Here is an 18,900-nt window from a genome sequence, read left to right as displayed (position 1 = left end):
ATTGTCACAATCAAAACTGATGGACTTTCAGGAATAGAACTAAAGTAACAGGTTCTCTTTTTGCCTACAAATCCAGTCTTGAACCCACAGTCGCTTTAACATGCAAATTTATTTAACTTAGAAATTGCAAGATTGTCTGAGCAGCGTCTATAGAGAGGTTAGGGGCAGGTGAGTAGTATGTTGAGAGTGGGTGTTTGCAGTCACCAAACTGTGAGACTGTAGGGTGATGGCCAAAATCATTTTCAAATTTGTTTGAGGGGTTTCTAAAGGGTCTCATAGTGAGAGAGCAATGGGTCCCTTGTACTAGAGAATTAGTATGAACTATAATGTAAGATTCCATGCGGGAAGTATTCCAAACTCTATTTATGACTATGTGGAGAAAAGGAGGGAGCCAGTCTGCTCCATTGAGAAGCTACACTACATTGTGAGAAGTACGTGGACATCCCTTCTAATTTTGGAAGGAACGCCTGCTCAAGAATTGTTTGTCGGGAGAGTAATGGTTGGGGTTCCCTAGACAAGCAGCTGCACACAACTCTCAGCTCACCATACACTATTCCAAATGTCTAAAGGAATGGTAGTGCTCTTGTGGTTGAATGGATGCGAATCCCCTGGGCAACGTTCCAAAATCTAGTGGAAAGCCTTCACAGAGGAGTGGAGGCTATTAATGAAGCAGTGGCGAAGCAACTCCGTATTAGTGCCCATGGTTTTGGATTGGGATGTTCCATAAGCACATATGATGTTTGGATGTCTACTTACTTTTTACGTCGTAGTGTATTTGAACTAAGACTATGTCAGATTAGCTTTTGATTGCCTTTCAGGGTTCCCAATATGGATCCGCTAGAGGTGGGGAAAATGAAGGATGGGAACCTGACTTCAGGCATATTTGCAATTAATTGATGTAAAGTCTACCAGGACTGTCCTATTTTTGGGCAGCTCCACCAAATGTTTGACAGTACCCTTTAGTACGCAGGAACACCCAACAGTTTGGAAAAATAAAAACTGGGGCTAAGGTATTTTAATAGATAACGGCCTTTTTAAAAACAGACAGATTACAGGAATTTCTGGTTTCAGAACTGTAGTTAGCTTTCATAATGATTTTATTTTTTTTTAATTGGCAAAACTTTAAAATAATAATGATTATATTTCAAAGGCCTGCAGCGTGACTTTACCTTGTCTAGAAAATGCCTTATCTGTAGAAATTATTTTTATTCTCTTTCATTTTGGGTTTTTCATCCAGAGCTGTGGGGTTTTTTTGGGGTTTGTTTTTTTTAACTGTTAAGTTTTATTCGATATTTGCAAAATGATAATAATGAAAACAATAAACAGGAAAAAAAGACCGGAATGGAGATAAAAACAACAAATGGGGGTGGGTGAAGTCGAGTAAGTTTTACAATAAAATGTTCACTAGAAAATACATGGGAAATAAACATTTTTAAATGCTACTATCGCAATGACGATCGTTATTACAATAAACTTTTTTTTTTTTATATAAGTTCCTGTATTTAATAACCTCATCATGAGCTGAGAGAGATATTCAAAATAATTCATGTGTTACTAGTGATTGATGCTGGTGAATTTTAAATAGGTGTAATTAGAATTGAGAAAAGAGACACAATGTTCACTAGATAGTGCATCCCTTTCACAGATAAAAATAAAATACAAAAATATCAATATATCTACAATAGAGCACCAGGTTTACCCAAAAAGGGCCGTGCCTTAAGTATTGTTCAAAATGGACAATAGAAATGGAGTATTAAATAGTAAAAAGGCCTTCTTTCAGATTGTCATGTTCTGTTATAAACTGAGACTTTTTTTTTTGTTTATGTCTTAGTTTTGCAGTGTGTTTATTTGATGATGTGCATCTGTGTCTTTGTTTCAGACAACATAAGCTTGCTGGTTTGACACATTTGAAGGTGTACCATTTGGATGACTGTTGATCTCCATAACCTAGGTTAGACTACCGCAGAAGTTACACTGCTTTGTGTCACACTCTAATCTCTGAAAAATTTGGAGAGCTGATCTTTATTTGGATGACATGTAATAATCTACTGTTTAATATTTTGTTGTGGGTATAGGTCTTTTCAAATTTATTTTATAAAGATTTTTCATATATGTAACCTATATTCTGTTTATGTTCAGTCAATGTAGGTGAAGACTGTCCTGTATTTGATGGCCTTTTTGAGTTCTGTCAGTTGTCTACTGGAGGCTCTGTTGGTGAGTATTTTTTTGTGTTAAGATGTCTCTTTAGGTGTATTTGCCCTGTAAACTCATAATAGCTGTATATTCAGGCAGTTTTGCCTTGGGAATAAAATATGAATTAGGCAAAGTAGAGAAGGTTATATTTTATTTCATGGCATTTCCTATTGAACATTTCTATAATTGTTCACCTGATTTAGCAGTTTAGAGATTAAAAAAAAATATATAATAATTTTGAAAATGACTAAATGTACAAACAGTATAAATTGAGCAATACAAAAGAAAAAGTTAAATAAAATTAAACATTAAGCAATGTTTAACAGACAAATATTGTCAGTATGTCATTTTCAAATATTAAGCTTGTATTAACAGATACGATAAGTAGGAAAAGAGGAGGACGAGAAAGAAAAGGGAAATAAAGGAGAGGAAAAGAGGGGGAAAGGAGAGCCTTGCTGATAGCAACAGGTAAAGTTCATGTCATACCCACTGGGTTATAGTCTAAAGTTCAGGTTGGATTTATTTGTGTAAATATGTAAGACCCTACTATATAGTAGAGTCACTTATTTGGAATGATCATTTAGAGAGCGCAAACTAGTTATGTGGTAGAGAGAGTGGACGAGGTAAACGTAAACCTAGGCTCCCAGGTATAATCAGATTTTTCTGGTTTTCCTTGTAATTGTAAAGTGTTTTTTTTCTATAGAGGCAATAAACCAAATTTTATTTTTGACATGATGGATGGAAGGTAGACAACGGCTCCTTCCTGTATTTAACTATGAAGGATTTGGCTGTACTATAATGAGAGGCTAGTTTACTACCATGTGATCCAATACCGGGAATCAGTAGGCGCAAAAGAGCAGACGATGGAGAACACACAATTTTATGTCAAATATCTGTTTGGGCATAGCATGCGTTTCCTTCCAGAAATCAGACATCTTGTGGCATTGCCACCAAACACAAATCTCTGCAGCCTGCCAGCATTAGACAGAGGATTAATAGAATATTTTATTGATTTTGTTTTATTCCTTTTGTTTGCTTATTGCTTCCTCACTCTTCATTTTAAACCATTTTATATGATGAGCATATCACTGTGTGCCCCATTAATTTCAGACCACAAACACTATGCCCCCAAGGTAAACCAAATCAATTAAAATATTTACCTACTTGGCGCTTTCCAAAAAGAGTAATACTGCTGAGACTTTTAGGGGTTCTGCAAACCTTTTCAACTAATCTAAATAGCTGAATATTTAAAGCTGCAATCCCATGTAAAAAAATTTTTTTAAACTAAATAATAAATAACTGGTAGGCTATAAGAAGAAGCTTGGTAAGGACCATTTTTCTGGGGGAGGACCATTTTTCTGGGGGGTTTATTGTTTTCATAAAGGCTGCTATTGCTGATTTATAATTCTGCACAGTTTACAATGTCATGTGACTACCATGGTAAACTATCACATGATGCAATGATCAGAGAGACTTTGGAGATTTTTATTGTTATAAAAGAACTTGCAACATACACTTTATGTAATAGCGTGACAATTTTTGAATAATTTAATTTTAAGTCCATATCTCATTGAAAGAAAACAAAAAAAAGTCAATTAATGTCCATATAATTGCTGAAAAATATAGTTAATTTCAACAAAACAAATAACACATAGTGGCCATCGGCCTATTTTGAATCTCCTGCGATCCCTCACTTATATTTGAAATTGATCCAGATTAAGCAACCGCTAATCTGTTTCAATTAGGAAACATCCCTCCAGACCCAATATTGCAGTCCTATTCTTCATTTTAATTAATGGTCGTATCCCTGGATACACTTTTCCGCTAAAAATTTGTCTAACCCTTTCTTAAACATATCTATTGAATCTGCCATCACAACTTTCCCTGGCAATGCATTCCATATCTTGACTGCCCTTACTGTAAAGAACCCCTTCCTTTGCTGGTTGTGAAACTTCCTGTCCTCTAACCTTAGGGGTGACCATGTGTCCTGTGTATAGTCCTTAGGGTAAAAAGTTCCCATGAATGTTCTCTGTATTGACCCTTAATGTATTGGTACATAGTAATCATATCTCTTCTTAGACGCCTCTTTTCTAAAGTAAACATGCTAATTGGCTAACCTTTCCTCATAACTTAATGACTCCATACCCTTTATCAATTTTGTCGCCCTTCTTTGAACTCTTTTTAGTTCCAAAATATATTTTTTATAGAGTGGTGCCCAGAACTCTGTTCCATATTCAAGATGTGGTCTTACCAACGATTTATACAGTGGCAAAATTACACTGTCTTCCCTTGCATCTATGCCCCTTTTTATGCATGCCAATACTTTATTTGCCCTTGCAGCTGCTGCTTGACATTGAGCACTATTACTAAATCTACTGTCTACAAGCACTCCCTAATCCTTTTCCATTATAGATTCCCCTAAATTAATCTCACTTAATTTCTGATTGCATGCTTGTTTTTCATCCCTAAATGCATAACCTTACATTTATCTATGTTAAACCTCATATTCCATTTGGTCACCCAATCCTCCAGTTTATTTAAGTCCCTCTGTAGAGAAGCTAAATCTTGCTCTGATTTTATTACCTTACAAAGTTTAGTGTCATCTGCAAAAATGGAAACTTTACTCTCTAAACCATCACCAAGGTCATTAATAAATATATATTTATAAGGAGTGGCCCCAGCATGGAACCTTGAGGTACTCCACTTAAAACTTTTGACCAATTAGAAAATGTTCCATTTATCACAACTCTCTGTTCCCTATTCTCTAACCAGTTTTTGATCCAAGTACAAATGTTGTTTCCTAGACCCAGTTCCCTTAGTTTGTAAACCAACCTCTTAACAAATCTGTTCTGGAAAGAGATGTGTCATGTCTGAAAGCCAGAGAAGCCTGCTTGCACTAACCCAGACAGATCGAACAAAGGGAAGAGAAATTGAAAGAGGAAATGATTAGTATGATTGGCACTGTATCAAAGGCCTTTGCAAAATCTAAGTAGACACATCTACTGTGCTGCTCTGGTCTAAGTTCCCACTAACTTCCCACTAACTTCCTCATAGAAACTAATTAGATTAGTTTGACACAATCTACCCCTCACAAATCCATGCTGATTCCCACTAATAATCTTATTGCGCACTTATCGGTAATCATGAATAATATCCCTCTATATAACTTCCAGTAGTTTCCCCACTATTGATGTCAGGCTTACAGGTCTATAATTCCCTTGTTGTGACCTCATCCTCTTTTTATTTTTTTATTTTTTTTATTTTTATTTTTTTAAAGTTTTTTATTTTTGCAAGGTCATGATAACAGCATAGAACGAATGACAACGTGCATACTGATAACAAAAGTAGACAGGAAGTAACAATATCAACAACCAGCATATAACATGTGAAGACACTAAGTCAATCAACCTAACAATTTTAGTAATAACAGGTGACCTAAGGTTTTAATAGAGAGAGGAAGAGAGAAAGAGAATACATAGAAGGGGAAAGGAGAGAGAAGGTAAGAAGTGACTAGATCTATTGTTCGATGGAAAAAGATCCAAGAGGGGTATAAGGTTTTAAAGCTGGGTTAAGTAAAGGGTGGGCACGCCTGGAAGAAGGATAACCATGGGTCCCAAACCTTGGAGAAGCCTCTAGAGGAATTCCGGATAATACTGGTCATGTATTCCATCCGTTCAATCTGCAAAATTCTGTTGATTATGGACTGCATGGAGGGAGGGGATTGCGAGCGCCAGTCTGCCGCTATTTGGCAGGTAGCTGCCGAAACAACATGCCTGATCAATTTATTCTGGTGTCGGGATGCCGTGGGAGCCCCCATAGGAAGAAGAAAAAATTTTGGCTCCAGGGGAATATCCACCTGGAGAATTGAATTAATCAGACCTCTTATCTGGATCCAGAAGCCTGTCAATTTTGGGCACGACCACCACATGTGGAGAAATGTGCCTTCATGGGAGCACCCTCGCCAGCACCAATCAGATGAATCAGGATGGATTTTGCAAAGACGCGACGGCACATAGTACCATCGATATAGCACCTTATAAACATTCTCTTTAATTCTTACGCAGATGGAACTAGAGGCGGCGTTCTCGTAAATTTCAGACCATTTCTCATCCACCAAGGTCCCGTTCCCAGGTTAGTTCATGGGGGGGTCTAAGAGAAGAAGAAGAGGAAGCAAGTTCGTGGTAAAGCGTTGATATCAGACCTTTGGTTGAAGATTGGCGTAGACAGAGGGCTTCAACGGTGGAGAGAGGTCGGGCTAGAAGGCGATCTTTAGCGACACTATGGAAATGGCGAAGTTGCAAAAATTGATAAAAGTGCTTTGAGGAGATGTGGATCTGCGATTGAATTTCAGAGAACTGAGGACTCATCCTCTTTTTAAACAACGGCACCACATCTGCTATTCGCCAATCCCTTGGTACTGAGCCTGATGAGATTGTATCTATAAAAATTAGACTAGCGGTCTAGCTATTTCTGAGTTTGGCTCCAAAAGAACCATTAGGTGTATGCCATCTGGACCTAGAGCTTTATTTATCTTAATATTCTTCAGTCGCCTTTGGACTTCTTCCTTTGTCAGCAAAGTATTCATTAATGGTACGGTTTAATTTCCGTTTTTATGTATTATTCTTACCATTTGTTCCTCTCTAGTAAATATTGAAGAAAATAAAGTGTTAATGCCTCTGTTTTTTCCTTAGTATCATTTATCAATTCACCCATCTCACTTTTTAGGGGTCCTATATTCCTATATTATCTTTTTTAATTCTTTTGCCATTTATATAGTTAAAAAACTTTTGGGGGTTTGTCTTACTTTTTTTCTTTTGCAGCTTGTTTTTCATTTTCTAATTTAGCCAATCTAATTTCCTTTTTGCATGTTTTATTACATTCCTTGTACCTTAAGGAAAGACTCCTCAGACCCTTCACACTTAAACAATTTAAATGCACGCTTCTTCCTTTGAATTTCTTTCCTTACCTTTTTATTTTGCCACATTGGATTAGACTTAATTCTTTTACATTTATTTCCCATGGGAATGAACTTATACGTGTATGTTTCCCACAACATTTTAAAGACAGCCCACTTTTCTTCCGTGTTTTTTCCTTCAAAAACTTAATCCCAGTCTATGCACTTTATAGAGTCCTTTGGCATATTAAAATTTGCCTTTCTAAAGTTTAAAATCCTAGTTGATCCCTAATACCATTGCTTCTGGACACTAATTTCAAATGAGACCATATTATGATCACTGTTTCCCAAGTGTTCACTTACTTGAATATTTGATATTACGTCTACATTATTTGTTATTACTATTGTCCTGTTCCTAGTTTGTTCCTCTACTAATTGGGATATGTAATGGTCTTTTAGTGTGCTCAGAAACCTATTTCCCCTAGCTGTACTGCAGGTCTCAGTACTCCAAGCAATGTCCGAATAATTAAAATCCCCCATAATTAAAACTTTACCTAGTTGTGTAGCCTTTTCAATTTGCTGTAGAATTTCGACTTCCTCAATCATACTAATATCTGGAGTTTTATGGCATATCCCTATCAGCAACGTCTCTGAACTTTTTCCTCCACTGGATATTTCACCCACAATGCCTCTATATTATCACCAATATTATCGTAAATAACTTCTTTAATACTTGGTTCTATCTCTGGCTTAATGTAAAGACATACTCCTCCTCCCCTTTTATTTACCCTATCCCTCCTGAAGAGAGAATAGCCTTCCAAGTTGACTTCCCAGTCATGTGTATCATTCCACCAGGTATCCGTAATACCTATAATATCATACTGCTTATTCATTGCTACTAGTTCTAACTTCCCCATTTTACCTGTCAGGCTTCTTGCATTTACAAGCATACACTTAAGTCTATTGTCTCCCTTAGGTATTTCTTTTTGCTTTAGAAAGGGCCTCTCCTTATCGGCTATGCTTCCCTTTCCTTCCTCTCCACCCCCTCGACTCTTGTTAAATTCCTCCTTACTACTCAATGTCTTTCCCATAAATACTTGCTTGCCCCTCCCCCCGGAGCCTAGTTTAAAATCTCCTCCAACCTTCTAACCATCCTCTCCCCTAGCACTGCAACCCCCTTCTTATTCAGTTGCACTCCATTTCGATAATAAAGATGGCAACTGGCCGAGTAATTAGCCCAGTGCTCTAAGAATCCAAAACCCTCCTTCCTACACCAATCTTTTAGCCACGCATTAATCTCCCACTGCTTCCCTGGACTAGTGCTTGGCACAGGTAGTATTTCTGAAAATACCTTGGATGTCCTTGCCTTAAGTTTGTGATCTATGCCCCTGAAATCATTTTTTAGGACACCCCATCTTCCTCTAACTCAGTCATTTGTGCCAACATGCACCAAAACCGCCGGGTCATTCCCAGCCCCTCCCAACAAACTGTCCACCTGATCCACAATATGCTGAGCCCAAGCACCCGGGAGACAACACACTGTTCTGCATGCACAGTCCCAGTAACAGATTGTCCTATCTGCCTTCCTAATAATTGAATCCCCTACCACCACAATCTGCCTGGGTCCCTAAGTAACTTTGGTCCCCTCTATGCTGTAAAGATCGTTCCCCTGGTTGTTAAAGGAAGCAGCCTCACCCAACTCTACCAATTCTGAACTGCCTTCCACAGTATCTTCATCCTATCTGACAATTCTGCTGGAATTGCTTAGCTCAGAACTGGCCTGCTTTTTCTTCCTTCTCCTACCCCAAGTAACTGTTTCCCAGCTGCCTACCTGTGCATCCTCATCTGTCTCTGCTCTACCCTTATCAGCTAATGCATCAACGGTGAGCTGTAAACTCTGCTCCAGGTTGGCAATCTCTCTCAATGTTGCAATGGTCTGCATTAGATCAGTTACCTGGGCTTCCAAAGAGACCAATTGCTTACATTTATCGCAGAGGTATAAACCTTGGAACAATGGCTCCAAGTGTGCATATATATGACAAGATATGCATTGAGTGAGATCATCAAGACTGCTACCACTCATCTTATTATGACTAATTTAACTTCTTATAGCCTACAGTGAACTCGAAAGTACTAACCTTTGCCCCTTACCAGAATAAACCTCTTCCTGGATCTAACGCCACACTTTAAACAAAAAGCTCTTGAAATCAAAATGCAGTGGAAATCACAAGCTCAATGAAATCGCTTACCTCCACCTGTTAAATAGAGTTTGCACTAAACAGTTGTATTAACTATTGCAATTAAACCACACCCACTAGCTCTAACAGAAAAAAAAGACTTAATAAACACACATAAAAACAAATCCACTTCAATAGGCACTCAAAATAATCCCCCAATGTATATCACTCTCTCAGCACAGCACTCCTTACTGGATCTAACGCCACACTTTAAACAAAAAACACTTGAAATCAACATGAGGTGGAAATCAAAACCATAAACACAACTTGACAATGTTTATTATTTATACAATAACCCTAAAAGGGATGAATTGACACTTTAGCTGATGCAAAGACTGTTTTCAAAAATAAATACCACAAACAAAATCTACATGGAGTGGAAAGGATATAAAGCCATAGAAGGAGAAGGTCTGGGTTTCAACATATCCCAACTCAAGGGGGTCTCTGAAATTTCTCCACTACCGCCAAATTAATGCATCCATTTTTGCCCTATCCAAACCTTGAACCTTTCTCACGACACGCAAGATATCGCCCACCACCACTTCACAGGATAAGACCTTCTGCCTAATGGACACCTAACACTCTGCAGTATCTAGCCACTACAGTAAATTAAAGGTGATCCCACATCTTTTGAATGCCTCATAGATAACTGAAACCTGAAAGACCAGGGATACCCAGGGCGTGTGAAACGCTCATAAACCCTTATGTTGAAGGGACATTTAAGCAAGAAAAGTTCCATCGTCTCCCCTAGACCACTCATCCTGTATGCAGCCACGATCATCATCCCTTCTGTGCTTTAAATTTCTCTTTACATAAAGCCTCCCATGAAATTAGCACCAGGCAATGTCTCTATACAATGAGGGTATCCTCTGGGAGTTCACCAGAGCTGTACCTGCCTACAGATACTGCCAGGCAGTCTCTGAATGATTAACTGCAGCTCTTCAAAGTGGCAGTGCAAGATTCTCATCTTCAACTCCCTTCTAGAAGAGTTCCTGATCGCCTCCACTCTAATTTGCCATCACCTTGTAACCTTAAAACCAAGAGACACATAGGTAATGAGATACCCATGGGAACTCGGAAACTCTCCACTCTACCTACTCATATCCATGCACTGGAAAAAGGAGACACCCAGACCCTGAGACTATCTATCCACCAAAAAAGACTTCTGAAGTTCAGTTTAATAAAGGTAGTCAAATGAAAAGCACTGGGTATAGCATATCCAGGCTCCTTCTCTCCTAAATTCTTAGGTTTTGGCAAAATGCACACATAGCTAACATACAAATGATTGGGATCAGGTAAGTTTTGATCAGATCAACTCTGTCTCTCAGATAAATTTTCCATCCCTTCCAAAACTCCACTTTGGCGGAAACATCTCCCAGTCTATGCTCCCAACTTCGGGTGGAGTAATCTCCTGCGCCAAGTTGGATGCCAATAAATTTTATCTCTTGACTAGCCTTGGGGAGACAGTCAATGGGTCAAACTGTTGACTATCCTCGCCCAACTAAAGAACTTTTCTCTTATATGGTAGACTCTAGAGGCTCCTGATTACTGTTGCATTACAGATGTCAATACAACAGTCTCTGTCACATCAGACAGAACAATGGTGGACATCCACATAAGCCACCATCTTCAGAGATCCAGGCTCAGCTGCACCATACCATACTGCCTTCTGCCCTTCTGATAAATGGAAAAATTATAAGGGGACACCCCTGCCTGATTCCAGAATTCACCCCTGAAGGCAAGGCCCACCCAACCATTGACAAGTGGAAAGCTCTCGGCTAGACTATAAGGAGTACCAAGTCAATTAACCACCCTTGCTTGAAAACCATATCACCCAAACATAGCCCAGAGATTTTTGTGATTTATATGCTCAAAAACTTTAGACTGATTTAGTTCTTGCAGGTACTTTCCCCATTTCTCAGCCAAGGACCACACTGCTATGCTCTTTCACAGTGCAGTGCTTGTAAGGAGAAAGTAGGAGACTAAAATATTTAATTAGTCTGTTGAAAAATACTTTTGCCAAAATCTCATGATCCATGTTGAGAAGAGTGATGGGGCGCCAATTCTCAATTCTGCATAGGTTCCTGTTCATTAGAGAGCAGAATAAGGGAAAAATCCCTCATAGAAGGAAGGAGTAATCGGCTCTTGTTAAAAAACTCCATGAGTTGAGGGGCCAAGAGATCTTAAAATGTCTTGTAAAGCTCAGATGTTAGACCAGTCTGGGCTTGAGGATCTTTTCATAGACAAGTCTATGACATCTTTGACTTTGTCTACCGGTTATATATGCCTCCATGTTTTCCAAGCCAGCATAGCTGTGCCTCAGGACTTGGGTCTCCTCACGAAATCGCTCATCTTTTCTCTGTTAAGTGACTTCTTGCCAAGTAGGTCAGAGTAAAAGGACTTGACACCACCCAAGATGCCCTCCCTGTGGAAGATGCCCAGGCCGTCATACAAGCCTCTCTCACTCTCTTGTGTTCAAAAGAGTTCCTGTATCTCTGGTAAGGGTCCCGTGAATGGTAAGATCCAGAATTAGAACCAACTAGGCATATCGGTCATACTGAAACTCCTTGAGCAAGGATTTAACTCCAGATATTTCCCCATCATCTCCACCCAATCAGGAAACAATGTTTCCGCCTAAGTGCAGAGTAGGCATGAGATTTTAACAATTGTATTTTAGCTATGAGACTGCGGACAAATTTCTGAGTTCGTGTTTTCAGCATCTCTGAACACTCTGATCTACTTAAATCGGCATCCAACAGTGTCTCCTGGGTTTGAAGAAAATTCATCCTCCTCAGGCACCACAGGCCATACCACCTTGAGGAGCATCCGAAGCATTTAAGGTCATAGATCGGAAAATGTGATCTGAGAACTCCACCGCCCTCATCTCAGTTGCCAGGGTCACAGGTTTTTGTTTTTTTGCTAAAGAGGACACTCTCTATCGTAGACCTACAGCTACCTCTATAATAAGTGAAACCAGTGATGTCTGGCGAGTGCTTAATATATGCATCTACCAGACCTCCCTCTCTAATCCTCCTATTTAAAAAAAAAGCCTCCCCTGTCTTTGGGCCTAGTCATAAGTAAACCAAGGGGGGTTTACTAGTGCATGGAAAACCCCCTACAAGCATAGGGAACTGTGTAATTGAGGTGGCTGGACCCTGCCCCCACTTCACACGGCTCTGCTTGAAAAGGGAGAGCTGCGTGCACCCAACAGTAGTGCATGCAGCATTGGCCATGTATATTATGGGGATAGGAATAGTTGGAGAACAGCCAAGCACTGTCTAAAATTATAGCCACACCCCCATGCATGCTAGCCACACCCACTGGCGGCTTGGTGTGGAAACCCCATTCTACAAATCCTGCGTTTGCCCCTGTTAGTGATAGTGTTGAAATCACCTCCAAATGCCACTTGACTGGCTGTAAAAATAAAAGGCTTTATCTCGCTGAGAAGATGTTTTCAGTCTCACTTTGATTGGGGCCCATAAATATTAATAAGCCATAGATCTTGCCCTTTAAATTTGAAGTTCAAAATCATACATCTGCCCATTTGCAACTTTATAACCCGCTGAATGGTTACTCTTTCAGTAAAAAGCACACCCAACCCGCCATACTGCTCGGCTGTAAGAGACCAGTAGGAGGGACCTCTTCTCCAATCATGTTTTGCTTTGTGAATATTGGCAAAGCGCCCTACCTTAGTCTCCTGCTAAATTGGCTGGTGGCCTTTTACTCCTTGGTTTAGAGCTAATCTTTCCCTTTAATCTGGTCTCTCCATCTTCTAATATAATCACCTCTCTACCTTCTTGACTACTGTCTAAACCGGGACAATCTTTTTGTGGACAGATTTGGCAGCCTCCAATGCTGAAGGCTTTGATGTGGGAACCTGCACCGAGGGCTTTGGAACATCTACCTCATACTAAAGGTTAGAAGTCCTTTGTGCAGCCAAATCACCCGATAGCAATATAAATTATTCTACTGATATACTCACTTCAACCATCTCCTCCTTTGATACCTTTGCTCAGCAGATGGGCACTTGCTCTAAGGGTGACACTTTTGACCACAAAGGTTGCATGCAATGTGGCGACATTCACTTGCCATATGCTCTAGCTGTTGACACATCGAACACTTTTTCTCTGCATGTAATGCTTAGGTGTCTAAATGAATTACATTTGTGACACTGGACGAGGCTCTCCTGCATAAAAAGATTGTAATCTTTCTCGTCCAATATAAGCTGCAGTGGGAATGTGGACAGGTCCAGAGTCAAAATGGCAAAACCTTACCCAGGCTGGCCATGCTCAAGCCCATACCTTTTTCTCCTCATCTGCCACTTTTGTTAGAGAGGTGACAACAACTGCATATCTATTTAACCAATAAGTAATATCAACTGGGGGCAATGATTCATTTCTAACCAGCAGTGTAACCTTTACTAATTCTTGTCTTGTAATAGGGTCCCCTTCACCCTCACCCCCCCCCCCCCCCCAATCTCCCCACATCCCAAAACTCTCCTAGAAAGTTTTATCCCATTGTAAGTGCAGAACCTAACATCATATCCTGGTGAGTTAACTGGACGGTTTGGGGTTTCTGAGAAAAGGGACCTCTTTGCCTGCATCCAAGATCATAATTAATACAGCTCCTTGTGCCTCTGCTTAGGAGGCTGACTAATAAACCTTGGCTGATTATCTATGTTTATTACGGGGTCACCCCTGCCTGCCCTGACATATGGTATTGGCACTCTACTTTCATTATCACTTGTGTCAGTTGGGACCACCATCGCGTCTATGTCAGAAACCCTGGGTACAGTTTCTGCTGTAAGGATGGTGGCTCCCAGCTGCACATTACTGCTCACATGTGTATTTTCAGATTGTTATTCACAACAATATTATTGGCTTTTGCAGTGTTATTTGCACTGACTTCATTGGTAACCATAGCAACCACTGTCTTATTCATTCTTCTACTACTCCTCCCACCAGCTATACCACTATCATGGACCAGTGGTGAGTCACTTGCATCATCACTGGGATCTGCAGCTGGTGCTTTAACCCTTCCATTGTCATCATTAAGCCCTGCAGGTGGTTTCACATCTGTTACTGACACCATTTGTTTACCATTGTCCTCATCTATCAAAGATATAATTACACTCACCCTGTCACTGTTATCCCTCTCAGAATGCTTACCTATACTGGTAGCAGACACATTAAAATTTACATTGCCTCTGTTACCTTTCACAGACTGCTTAGCTTGACTACTGGCAGGCATAGCAACATTGCCACTGTTATCTTTTTCAGATGGCTTTACCTCACTATTAACATACATATTCACATTTGTATTGCTGCTATCTTTCCCATATAGTTTACTCATATTATTAGCATTCACAACTGACTCATTAGCAATTGTTTCAATGCTGTTACCATTGAGAGACAGCTTACACTCTATTGTATAAAACACATTAACCTTTGCATTGCCATTGTTACATTTCACAGACATATTTTCTTTTAGCAGATATATTAGAATTTATACTGTCGCTGTTGTCTTTCATAGACAAGTCGGTGTGCTTATGTCCACTTCCTCTATATCTACTAGAGATTTAAGCAGTGTGTTCTTTTGGCTTTCCTCAATAGTTAGCTCCTCTTCCCCTGGTATATTAAGGGGTAAGTGTGCTGATGAGAATCCTGTGAGGCACATCCCTTAATCCACTGCATCTCCCCAAGGAAAGCATCTCTTCTCTAACTGTTCTTTTCCGGCTTTGGTTTGGTAACCTCCTCTGTTACTTTGATGCACTCGCATCACCTCTGTGGATCTTTCTCTGCAGATATATTTAAATTCTCTAGATTTCTTTTTTTCATTTAAGATTTCCATAATTTCGTTTATCTAGCAAGTGTAAGCTATATGTTTATAACTGAAGGCATGGTTCTTCTACCTCCAGCTAACTGCGATTTTCTTTTTCGGCCCGGTCACTTCCCCTTCTCTGCTATAATCACAGCATTATCCGGTCCCGTAGATTCAGTGTCATCCCCCTCTCATGCTCGCCTGCCTTTGTTTTTCACTGCCTCTGGAGCCTTCATGCAGGCCGCCTTCACATCGCTCAAAAGAACTGCAAGATTTTTCTTGGTGCACTGCTTGGCTGCAAACTGTAGCTTTTTTGTGGGCAAAGCTCACTCCTGGATTGCTCTGGAGGAGCAGCCACACTAGGCCCTGAGCTCAGGGCCTTGCCTTGTTTTTCATGCCTCAGACCTTCATTTTTATCCATACTGCTGCCTGATGGTGACAGAGCTGGAGTCTTTGCAGGCCTCACAACCTGGGGACTCTCCTGAGGCTTACTCCCAGAAAATGCTGCTTACTCTGGAACTTCACCAAAACACATCTTCACAGCTTCAGCTGCTGGCTTTGGAACGCCCCTCTGAGCTCTTTCTGGACTGTAAAATCATCCCTCCTCTGCCATCACATGACATGTTGAGAGTCTGTGTCTGTGAATGTAACTGGTAGCCATACTTTTCTGCCCTCCAAAGAGATTTTGAAAAGAGACAGCTAAGAAAATGAGTATCAGATGCATGCTTAAAACTTGGCTTGCTATTTAAGGGGAAAACGTCTATTTGGGTTTATTGCTTAAAAGCAGCTCAGAAATGATTATTGAAAAAATATATATAGCAAAATGTGACATTATTATACAGCAATAAAGTTATACCTATAAAAATAAAAAGATATGGTACATTATATTTATTAAAATAAAATGAATGACACAAATATTGACACCAGGAATTATCTATAAGCTAACTATCAGAGGATTCACATTCTCATCGAATGTATTATCTTGGATTCCAAGCCACACATGAATAACAAGCAGTCCTTTTATTAGGAACCTGTAATTGTCCCAATGTAATATAAAGAGAAATGCTCCTTTTATGAAACTGAATTAATGCAAAATTTGTGATGGTGTCTTCCTCACTCTTCAGGGAACACAAGTATCCCTTATACTATTGTAATGCAGTCACCAGATTTCTTAGTACACAAGTCTCACTGCCATATAGAGAGTGTGTATCTATTGAATGAATATGTCCTTGATTGTATAAATTTAACAGTCCCGTTCGGCTGCCTCAGCCATGTCACTCTTATATTCCACTGTGTCCAAAGACAAGATGTAACAGATACCAAACCAGTATTTGATTTTTAATGTGTTTCTCCACCTCTAGCAGTTTCTTCAGAAGCATTTGGTCCAATAAATCACGGTTCATTTAAATCCACATCAACTAATCACCAGCAAACTATTATTATCAACTTATTTACTATAAGTGAAATAATAGCAATAAAGTAATAATAAACCTTGACTCGTTTTTGTTGTGTTTTTTTAACAGTTATAATACGCTGACCTAGTTACAACAGCTCTGTATCAGTATTCATTTTAAAAATGCAAAATTTATTCCTTTAATTAAAGAGGCAATTATTTATGTCTAAAGGGAGACAAACATATGGCTCTTAGAATAAATATTCCTTTATAACAACAATTCAATATAAAATCTGAATAGTTGATAAATCTCTGTGTAGTTTAAATCCAATACATCACTTCATTAATTATGTAATAATACATATTGCGTCCAGATAATAAAAAATATATTCATTCAGTTATTTATGTGAAATAATAGTTTTGTCCACTGCTGGTAGAATAGCCCCTAATGTGACAGACATGATTTTTCCATCTTGTCCTGATATTGAACAAGTGGTAAACCATTATAATAATCTCATGATCTCAACATAGAATATAAAAACTTATAGGTAAATAGTTTAAAAAGATTGTACAAAAATGTCACATTTAAAACTGCATAACCTATATATGACAGTACAATGTTTAAAGGTCAGACTAACACTAAAGGTGTTTTACCGGTATTTCATGTTTATACATAAATAAAAATAAAGCTATCAATCTTTTTATATTCAGTATTACATATGTTCCTCTCTACACTATTAAACCAAGGGCAAAATCTGCTTTTTCAATACAGCAAACACTCAACATGTGATAAATGATTACATTAAGTGCAAATTGTGCAACAATAACATCAACATAAGGAATATGCCTGCAAGGAGAGAGAGAGAAAAAAAAGTAATTTTATTTCACATCCTGGAAATCCTAGTCCAAATCATTTGAGTTCTATAGTCACATTAAGGCCCTCTGGATGCAGGGTTGTCGACTATATACCCAGAAGGACTCACGCAAGCACAATCTTATATCTGTCTTTTCCTGTATCTAGGAAATTCTATATCTATAAATTTTCATAGTTCTAACTGTGTCATAACTTTAATTCAAAGATGAGGTATAGTGCAGTCCAACATATTTACACTGACATTCTAACACATATAATGTAGCTAGTTTGAATATTCAATCTGTAATCTTATTTGACACTTTGATCACATTTGATCTAACCGCCAGAGTGTAATGTGAAATAAATTGGCAATTAATCCTTTGGTTTGGGAGATTTAGGGCCCATTGATATTTTTATCTCTGCAATAACTAAGGCTAATATATTTAAAATGAGTTTTGGGTTATTTTATTTTATTTTTTTAAATGCAAAGCTAAATGATTTATCAAGGTGTAAAACAAAATTCTCAATGGACTTGGCATCCTCATTCCATATGGAAAAATCATCAATAAATTGTATAATACAAGGATCACCCAGAGATGGCTCACCCACACATGATGTTTGCTAATAGCTCAAACCCATGTATATGTGTATAAGCAAAGCTCAGACTGAAAAATTGTCCTTTTACAGGACCTATTGTCTGTTAGTCATTCAGGATTAAAAAAAAATATAATTGTGTAAGAGAATAAAGTGAATAGAATAGAGTATGAACCCACAGCGACTCTCCAAAATACTCATATCCAGTGTTAAATATCTACTGCCTTTGTCTCATCTTAATGCATAATATTTCTATATACAAGTTGTACATCACAATTGAGAAAATGTGTATCTTTGCATGTTATGTTTTTAAGCATATTTTAAAAATGTGTAGTATTCTGAATGTGAGACTTTAGAGATGCAGCGTGGGTCTGCAAATAATAATCCACTTACGACGATAAATTAGCAGTGACCCTATACCCAATATAATAGGTCGTCCTGTGGGATTGTCTAAAGTCTTGTGTATTTTAGGGAGGTGATAGTGGCAGGATAAATAGAAAATTAAATAGAAAGTGTCAATAAATATATATGTGTGTGTGTGTGTGTGTGTATATGTATTGTGAAAAGCGTGCAAACAGATGGCTCCTCACACAGTTTTCTGAAGCACTTTGATGTTTATTTTACTTGTCAGGATAGATAAACAGTCTTGGCAGTGTCTTCAGAAAACATAATGACACTTTCACAGCAATAAAAATAATCCAATAACCCTCAACTCTGGCTATAACAGTTAGGTCCCTAACTGGTCACTGGCGACTTGTTGGCAGCAGTTTCCCACACTCATATCAAACCCAGCTTTTAAGCTTCCTGTCAGGCCCTTGGTCTGGCTGACTCCTAAATTGATTAGTACCTGGTCTCCTGCTCTATGTGTTCGCCTGTGCAGATTTAACCCTCTCTGCACCTTTAGGCTGTGGTTTCC

At 38.8% G+C, this 18,900-nt stretch overlaps 1 protein-coding gene across 1 annotated transcript in view; it reads left to right on the top strand.

The window, feature by feature from the left end:
- Window positions 1-18,900, top strand: part of HDAC2 (histone deacetylase 2) — a 65,393-nt gene that overhangs the window by 30,864 nt on the left and 15,629 nt on the right. The window contains exon 4 of the mRNA XM_075202942.1: window positions 2,140-2,214. Coding sequence (XP_075059043.1) covers window positions 2,140-2,214 — 75 coding nt within the window. The remainder of the gene's footprint in view (window positions 1-2,139; window positions 2,215-18,900) is intronic.

The sequence above is a fragment of the Mixophyes fleayi genome, chromosome 3 (genome assembly GCF_038048845.1).
Source record: "Mixophyes fleayi isolate aMixFle1 chromosome 3, aMixFle1.hap1, whole genome shotgun sequence".
NCBI classification, from domain to species: Eukaryota; Metazoa; Chordata; class Amphibia; order Anura; family Limnodynastidae; genus Mixophyes; species Mixophyes fleayi.
Note: the sequence above shows the minus strand (reverse complement) of the source record. Positions and strands in the feature narration are given on the sequence as shown.